The 9,176-nt window shown below is 57.3% G+C and overlaps 1 protein-coding gene across 1 annotated transcript in view; it reads right to left on the bottom strand.

Annotated features, from left to right (window-relative positions):
• Positions 1 to 6,044, bottom strand: part of HSPG2 (heparan sulfate proteoglycan 2) — a 65,250-nt gene extending 59,206 nt beyond the window's left edge. The window contains exons 1-3 of the mRNA XM_021714834.1: positions 5,967 to 6,044; positions 5,303 to 5,438; positions 4,688 to 4,732 (exon numbers count right to left, since the gene is read on the bottom strand). Coding sequence (XP_021570509.1) covers positions 4,688 to 4,732; positions 5,303 to 5,438; positions 5,967 to 6,044 — 259 coding nt within the window. The remainder of the gene's footprint in view (positions 1 to 4,687; positions 4,733 to 5,302; positions 5,439 to 5,966) is intronic.
• Between the last annotated feature and the right edge of the window lie 3,132 nt (positions 6,045 to 9,176).

Consider the following 9,176-nt stretch of genomic DNA (forward strand, 5'->3'; position numbering starts at 1 on the left):
TTTTTTTTTAAACTATAGTCCGCCCCTCCAACGGTCTGAGGGACAGTGAACTGGCCCCCTGTTTTAAAAGTTTGAGGACCTCTGCACAGGAACAAAGGTGAGTCCTGAGGTCAGCCATGCCTCAGGTGTGGAACTCAGCTCTCTGAGTTTGTTTCCTAGTGGGGACATTAGTTGCATTTACCACACTGAGTTGCTGTGAGTACATAGTGCTGTGAGTACATGACATCGTGCTCATGCGTATGAGGAGTACATGGTACTGTGCTCACATGTACAAAGAGTACACAATATCGTGCTCATGTGTATGAGTACATGATACCGTGCTCATGTGTACAAGGAGAATGTAATGCCATGCTCATCCGTATGAGGAGTACACGAAACAGTGCTCATGTGTATAAGGAGTACATGATACCGTGCTCACATGTATGAGGAGTACACAATACCATGCTCATGTGTACAAGCAGTATGCAATGCCATGCTCACCCATACAAGGAGTACATGATACCGTGCTCATGTGTACAAGGAGAATGCAATGCCATGCTCACACGTACAAGGAATACACAGTACCATGTTCATGTGTATAACTAGTATGCAATGCCATGCTCACACATACGAGGAGTACATGGTACTGTGCTCATGTATATGAGGAGCACATGATACCATGTTCATGTGTACAAGGCAAGGAACATGCAATGCCATGCTCACATGCATGAGGAGTACTTGGTCCCATGCTCACATGTATGAGGAATACACAATACTGTGCTCATGCTCATGTGTACGAGGAGTACATGATACCGTGTACAAGGAGTATGCAATGCCATGCTCATACATACGAGGAGTACATGGCACTGTGCTCATGTGTATGAGGAGTACATGATACTATACTGATGTGTATGAGTATGCATTGCTGTACTCACACATATGAGGAGTACACGATACCATGCTCACGTGTACAAGGAGTATGCAATGCCATGCTCACCTGCACGAAGAGTACACAATACTGTACCCACATGTATGACTATGCAATGCCACGCTCACACATACAGAGTATGTGATACCATGCTTGCTTATATAAGCTCATGTGTACGAGGAATATGCATTGCCATGGTCACATTTATGAGGAGTATGTAATTCCGTGGTCACACATATGAGGGGTATGCAATGCCGTGCTCACACGTGGGAGGAGTATGCCTCATAAGCAACGCCTGTATATGTTCCTATCACTCTGGTGTGAGCATACATAGACAGCCACTGTTTCATAAGCACCTACTACATACAAGACATTTTGTAGTCACTGACTTTCAGAACGTCTGTGAGTTCACATATTACAATATGAATGAACACGAGTGACAGGTGAGTCACATATGCAGGTGAGCATCCCTCATCTGAAGGTGTGTACCCCACATGCCGGTGGCAGAGCAGGGCGAGGCACTGGCTGGGCTGAAGCCAGGCCCGTCCTCCTCCGGCTTCACTCCCCCTGTCAGGCCCACAGGTGCACGTGCCCCTCTGCCTCTGTGGGTCGGGCAAAGAAAGCCCTGGCGCTGCCTGCTCTGAGCCACAGGGACTGGGTCGGGCTGGGCTCCTGGGTGCCGGGTGGGTGGGGTCTGTGGGCCAGAGTGTGGGGGCCATGAGTTCAGCCACAGAGGCCCCTTGTGAGCCGGCACAGAGGCCCATTGAGAGTCCCCCGCCCCAGGCCCTGGCCTCAGCCCCAGGCCCAGCGCAGGCGAGGAGGCCGGGCCTCTGCCCAGGAATGTGCCCGCTCCCTGGGGAGGGGACTGGAGCTCCACAAAGCCCCTTTCTACTAGGGTCTGGGAAGGGTATGGGCCCTCCAGTCTGACCCCACCCCCGTTCCTTCTCCCAGGGGCAGGTCAGGGCAAGCACCCTCTGACTCCCACCCTGCGACTGGTGCCTGAGGACTGGGGCAGAAGATGAAGCTGCATCTGTTTCAGGAACCAGCCCTAAAGCCGAGGGCACTGTAGCAGCCAGAGGGGGAGAGGCTACGTGGGATGGGGCGCTCTCTGGGGGCCTGTGTTGGCCAGTCCTCTCCCTCCTTCAGCCCCTGTCTGGAGAGCTCCCTTGGAGCCAGACGCCGGAGGGGAGGGAGACTCAGAGCTGCCTTGCACTAGAGATAGTGGAGGCTACCCCTAGCCCCGGAGCAGGCTACCCCATCAGCTCCCCATGCCCTTCCCTGCTCAAGAGGACTCCCCTCACACACACCCAGATCTTGGCTAGGCCCCTGATCAGCCTGGGGCCCTAGACTTCAGGGCCTTTTCCCCTTGGGGCTGCTGTACCCATCCCTGCCCTACCTGCTCCCTGTGGAAAGAAGACCAGGGTCCCAGCCCACTGTGCTCATATCTGGGAGCCCAATGACACCTGGCTGTGTCCTGGGCAGGGGGAGGGAGAAGGTGAAGCCAGCTGGACAGGGCTGAGGCTGGTCTGGCCTCCTGTGCAGCTCACAGCAGAGTGCAGGTTGGGAATAAGAGGGAAAACAGAGGCCACAGGAAGAACCAGAGAGAGGACAGGGAGGGAGACAGGGAGACACCTGGCCGGGGCCCAGCCACTTACTGAGAGGAGACTCCTCATCGGGCCTTGGACCCATCATGCCAGCCATGGGAGGGTGACCCAGGGGCGGCCCCAAGCCTGCAGAGTGGAGAAGGGAAGGAGACAGGACAGGACAGAGACAGCAAGGGAGATGGAGAGAACCAGAGAGAGGCAGAGACATCGAGAGACAGAGACATGGGAAGAAAGAGGGGAGAGATGGGAAGAAAGAGGGGAGAGATGAGAAAGAAAAGCAGAGAAAAGGGCAGAGGGGAAAGAGAGAAAGATGGAGAGACACAGAGGCAGAGATGATGAGCCAGAGAAGGGGAGGGAAAGGACAGAACCAAACGGAGGGAGGAGGCAGATCCAGGCACAGAAAAAGTGGGAGAGCGAGCCCAGGGCAGGGGAGGACACAGACAGGAGTCAGTATGACACACACAGGAGAGGGGAAGACAGAGAGAGATGGGTCAGAAGATGGAAAGAACCGAGGGAGGAGAGGCGGGAAGGGGTCCCAGGGAGGGAGTGGCAGAGCCAGGGCAAACAGGGAGGGGATTTGATCCAGCCATGCTTGAGGGAAGAGGACAGGGGAAGCATCATCTCAGGGTCTGGCGTCCAGGGTCTGGGGTTGGGCCAGGCCCAGGCAGGGGCCACAGCCCGGGAATGGCTACAACAAGGGCAGGGAGGGCACTGCTCTTGGGCAAGGCTGAAGGGGCACATTGTGACCCTGGAAACTGGGGAGACACACCTGCTGCCTCCTGGGCTGAGATTCAGCCCAGCTGCCTGGACCTGCCCCAAGGGTGGTGGCTGGCGCCAGGGTTTTGGCCTGGAGGCCTCTTCCCACTCCCAAGGAAAGGCCCCCACCCTGGTCTTGGGCCCTCCCTAGCGGCCATTCCCTGTTCCCCATCCCTTACCCCTCTGGCCTCTCTTTCCCTCACAGCTGCTTCTCAGGGAGGGTAGACGGAGAGCACTCTGCCACAGTGGGTAGTCCCACCGAAGGGCTGTGGATGTTTCCGAATGGACAGGGTGGACTAGATTGGGTCTCAGTGGGCAGCTCCCAGGGATGCATCAGCATAGGCTATTCTTGGACGTGGTGCAGGTGTGGGGGGCCCACCTGATGTTCCCAGCCCTGGCCCCACCTGGCTCCCAGGCATCCTGCGGCCCTGCTGAGACTACCACGCAAAAAAGCTTCAGGCAGAGCCCAGGTCTAAGCATTGGGAGATCATGGTTAGGACCAGGTTGCCCTGGGACCAACCTTCCTGTCTGCACTGGCCCCTCCGGCATTTGGATACCCCTGATATGCCAGCTGAAGGGAGGTGGCCCTGCCCTGAAGAGGCAGGACAGACTTGCCCAAGGCCTGCTGGCGCGGGCAGCACTGGACACCACAGGGCTACCCAGTGGTCAGTCTGAGCTCAGCACCACTCCATCCTGGGTCCTGATCAGAGTGTCTTAGGAGCCGCCTCCCAGGGAGGGCCAGGGGAGCAACGTGGAGTTGCTAGGCCTTGTCCCAGGACAGTTCCTTCCCTACCCAGAATCCAAGAGCAGAAGGAAGGGGACTCCAAGCTCCCACACCAGCGCAGGGCCAGTTGGAGTGCCAGAGGGTGGGCAGCTGCAGGAAGCCACTGCCTTTCCCTCCACAGAGCCTAGTTCTCCTGCCCCACACTGGGAAGCCTTGGCCTACCAGCAGGTGACCCACTACCCTAGGGCAGGCCTCTCTCCCACATCTAGGATGAGGCTCACTCTGGCCTGCCTGAATGCCCTCTTCTACAGAGCCCCTCTGTTCCGCTCATCTCTGCCTGGGGTCCCTGGCCCTCTACCCCCAGGGGGGACTCTGGGGAAGTACCCGACAGCTGCCCCGGGAGGTGGGACTCTCACTTTGAAGCCTGAGGGGCTGGTTGGCTTTCAATCCTCATCAGAACTGGGCTTTTCCTGCCCGACTCCCTGAGCCTGTGGCTGTGGCAGAGGTGAGCACAGGACCTGGCCATCCCCTGCCTTGCGGGGACCTGCCAACCAGTCCACAGGGCTGTCACTCAGCAGGTGGGAGACCACCCCCACTGGTCCTTGTAGGAGATGGGGCCTCTGTGACTGGGAGACCTGCTCTGGAGCTTTCTGGGGAGGTAGGCTGGGGACCCGTGGAATGCCCTCAGCAACTCACCCATTTGGAAGTCACCGCTGCCCAGGTCCCCGCTGCCCGGGCCATCTGCAAGCCAAAAAGAGACATATTTAGCAACGGCGAATACTGGCTGAGTACCTGCTGAGTGTGAGGTACTGCTCTGGGCACCTGCCACCCAGAAGGAGAGGGTCATGGACACACAGGACAGGTCCCCTCCTCCCCCACACCTAGGAAACCTAGCCTGGAAAAGTCAGCTTGGACACCTCCATCAAAGAGGGTGTGGGCTGAGACCCCAAACTCCAGGAACTCAATGATCTGCCCCATGGCTGGGGTGGGAGGGGTCAGGTCAGAGTGGCCTTCGGGAGGTACACGGAGGAGGTGAAGTGGAGTGAGGGTCATCGTCCTGCACTGCGCCTTGCCAGTCACCTTCCCAGTGGGTCCGGATCACCCCAGGCTGCAGAGAGGGGAGTGACCGGCCCAGGGTCACACAGGTTAGGAGTGGAGGATGCTGGGGTTGCTGAAACTAGGGCTCAGGACACACACAGCCCATCTCCTGAGGCGCCAACTTGGGTGACCTTCATGGGACCTCTTTGAGGACCAGTGGGAAGAGCCATGATTTCACCCCCCATCCCCTCCAGTCACAGGGACGTGGCTCACCTCCGGAGGCATCATCGGCCAGCAAGTCCTCGTCGTCGGAAAGGTATGAATAGCTCCAGCCAACCCGGCCTGCTGTGACAGTCTCGGTGTCCTCAGGCAGAGACAAGCCGTCATATGCTCTGAGCCCATGGGATACCTGCGGGGGACGATGGAAGCACTGGGTCATGCTCTTCAGCTCCCAAGCCCCAGGGCCCTTTCCCTCACTTCAAGGGGGACCAGAGTCCCACCCCAAAGCCCCCAGTGGTTAAACCAGACTGTTTGACTAAGAGCCAGGCTGGGGCTAAGCCCCTATGTTTTGCTCAGTTTCCCCAAGTTCCATTAGCCCCTGGAGGCCTCAGAACCAATTCTGAATGAATCCTCAAATAAAGCAGACAATCTTTTTCTTTGGAGGAATCAAGGAACACCAGGACACAAATGAGTAGACAGGGGACACAGGCAGGTAAAGGGGAACCTGGGCCTGAAAGATGGGGGACACGGGCAGGTGGAAGGGTGGCCAGGGCCAGCATGGATGGGACACAGGCAGAAGTCGAGGTGAGCCCATCACAGCTGTTTCCCCCCATGGTGGCTCCCCCAGGCCATTTTGGCCTCCACTTCCTGCCTCACTCTGGCCTCCTCTCGCCAGGCTGTAGGGACATGCTCCGTGGGCTAGAGAATGAGCTCTGACACTTGTGGCCACATCGACAGGCTCATCCCTGTGCCCAGCAGTGGCGGTGGAGCCCAGCAGCTGAATGAGGACAGGCATAGTGCCAGCTCCACACGACCTCAGGCACAAGCTCCACCCCGGGCCCTGCACCACGTGGCCAGAGCAGAGGGCTATCACGCCTGCCTTCTTAGGTGTGGGCCTGGGAGAGGGCATGCCTCTCTCCCCCTAGAAAAGATCGAGATGTTTCCAAAGGAGTTTTCCAGGGTAACATAGAGGAAAACGAACCCAGCGGAGCCCAAGGGAACCCAGAGCCCACACTCCCAAGCACGCACAAACCTGGGTGGCCGGGGGTGAGGGTCCCAGGCCCTGCCTTGGCCTTAGCCAGAAGGCAATCTTCTCGCTTTCAAAAGCCAGACCCACAGGGGCTAGAAAAGGCAGCAAGGCCCAAGCAGGAGTGAGGTCCGAGAAGAAGCGCGTCCCAAGCAGGAGTGTGACCCACGTGGGAGCGAGACCCAAGCAGGAGAAAAAGTCAAGAGCCAGTCAGGTCCCCTTCCCTCCGCATCCCCTAGTTCCACACAGCCCATGTCCCTCGCACCTCTGGCTTTTCTCACGCTGGTACCTCTGCTGGAATGCCCTTCCTCCCTTTATCTATCAAGCAAACTCCCATTCATCCTCCAAAATTCAGTTTTAACATCACCTACTCTGTCCACTCACTAATAATGAGGAACAAATGACGCACGGCACGAATCTGAAAAAGCCAGACACAAAACACTACATCCTCTACGATTCCATTTATAGGGAGCTTGAGGAGGGAAAGTCTTATCTACGGTGACAGGAAGATCAGTAGTCACCTGGGACCAGGGGTAGGCTGGGGGTGACCAGGAGGGGGCACGAGGGAACTTTCTGGGGTGGCGGTTCCTGGGTGTACATGTCTCATTCTCACTAGTGAAATGTACACTGAAAATGGGCACCTTATATTGTATGGATTTATGCCTCAGTAAGGATGACGAGAAGGAAAATGTCCTTCTCTGTCCTGATGTCTTGCTTGCATGGTCACCAGCCCCCCGGCCAGGTTCTGGGCCTTCCTGGGCTCACACTGCTACTGTCTCTACCTCCCCTGGATTGGAAGCTCCTTGAAGGCAGGGGTTGTGGTGAATTCAGCTCTACCTTCTCTGCAGTCTGTTTTCAATAAATACTTGAATGAATGAGTGAATGAGTGAATGGACAAGAATGCCTATGAATTCCACCTGCTTCCTGAAGGTGACCTGCTTTGGAGGTGCCACCTACCCCTTGCAACCTTTATGCTCTTCCTCTCCTAGGCTGAACGCCCTGGAGGTGGGGCTGGATGCCATTTGCTCATCTTAGTGTATGGGTTGCCACCAAGCCTCGGGTAAGGTCTGAACTGCCCACATCTTATTCCTGCTGTGGCCTAATGCCCATTCCCCCACAATCTGCGGGCAAGCGTTGCCTCCTGTTCCTTCTCCCCTCCCCACCCTTTCCCTCTGCACAAGTGCCCAGCACTGGCCAGTGGACTTTCAGGCCATGCCCTTGAAGGTCTGTATCCAGGAGTGTGCTTTGGAACTTCCAGGAGCTGAGGAGAAATACAGATTTCTGAGCCCCTTCTCAGAGCCACTGAGTCAGGGTCTCCCATCCCAGGAAGATAGGTACAGTTGTGCATGCCCAAGGGGATTCTGACAGACACCAACCAGTGCCTTACCCAGGGCTCTGCCCTCTTCCCTGGGTGAGGACAGGGCAATGTTCCCATTGGCTGGAGTAGGCCCTGACTGACCCAAGGTGGGTATGAAGTTAGGGCTGGTCCGGGGGCAGTGACTCTGGGTAGAGGAGGTTTGAGGGGACTGCCTTGGGACCTCCCCACCTGGGAGAACTCTCCACGTCACTGCCACCCCCCACTCCCATGCAACTGAGGCAACGGAGGGCGTCATGCACAGGCACAGAGAGTCCTGATAGACCCTAGCTACTGCTGTCTGGAAAATAACCCAGGGGGTGAGCAGTGAGCAAGAACCAGAGCTTTCCCAGGGAGGGAGGAGCGGTGGGGAGCCCTGGGACCCGACAGGAAATAGCAGAGCGAGATTCAACATGGAAAACATGCCAGAAACACACATCTGCGGTGAGAGGGGGAGAGACGCCAGATCACACCGGGGCCTGGACAGAAGCCCCCCACCATAGGGACCCCCCCAGGGAATGGACCGTTCTACATGCCAGCCTGCCCCCGCTTTAGCCCCCACCCCAGGGTTGGCAGATCTGCACCCCAGTGACTGCAGATCCAGGGTCAGATCAGGCCCCCGGCAAGAAGTCAGCAAGAGCTGAGCCTTCATTTGTAAAAACTGGGGATCCAAAGGTCCTGGCAGCTGTCTTTCACATCTGGGAGGGAGCTGGAGCCAGGAGGGAAGAGGATCCCAGAAAGAGCCCAAGGGAGCTGAGACTTGGCCACAGAAAGGATCCTGGATCCAGGCTGCAGAGTCTAGGATCCATTTGGGGAATAATAAGAGCTTGTGTTTATTGAACACATACTACATACCAGGCATGCCTAAGCCGGTTATAGGGTTAAAGAATCCCGCTGTGAAGAGTGGCAAATGGAGTGAGTCAGGTTACCTGCTGGAAGCTGGCCTGTAGCAGGGCTGGACTGGAACCCTGGTGGTCGGGCCCCAATGCCTAGGCATTCCGTGCAGCACAAAGCCTCTCAACCACACTGTGCCTCAGTTTACAAAGCACTTCCTCAGCCTGGTGTCCCCTGAGCTAGTGACCCTCTGAAGTGGTTGAGTAGGTATGAATGGCTCCCTTTCATAGAGGAGAAACTGAGGTCTGCAGAGACATGACTATGTCCAGATCACAGGTAAGGGTCTGGCACCCCACCCCTAGCTCTCTGCTCAAAAGGAAAGGAGGCAGGGCTGGGGCTGGACTTCCAGGCTGGCCGTGATGCCCAAGCAGAGGGCTGTCTGGGAAGCCCAGGGTGGGCCAGGCCCGTCCCCAACCTGTCCAGCTCCCAGGATAGCCCCAAGGAGCGCTCCAGTTGGCAGCAGTCTGGGCCTATGCAGCGTGCGCCTCAGGTCCCAAGGAGGGCCATTAGCAGCTCCAAGGTCAGAGGCAGAAATAGAGCCCAGGCTTCCTGCCCTCCAGCCCGTCTCCGGCGTGAGGGAGCCCGGCTTCCTCCCAGAGGAACTCAGCACTTCAGGCGGGCGCTGGAGCCAGATGGCGGGCTGGAGAGGAGGG

The sequence above is a fragment of the Carlito syrichta genome, unplaced genomic scaffold, assembly GCF_000164805.1.
Source record: "Carlito syrichta isolate Samal-C Ts95f unplaced genomic scaffold, Tarsius_syrichta-2.0.1 Scaffold305805, whole genome shotgun sequence".
NCBI lineage: Eukaryota > Metazoa > Chordata > Mammalia > Primates > Tarsiidae > Carlito > Carlito syrichta.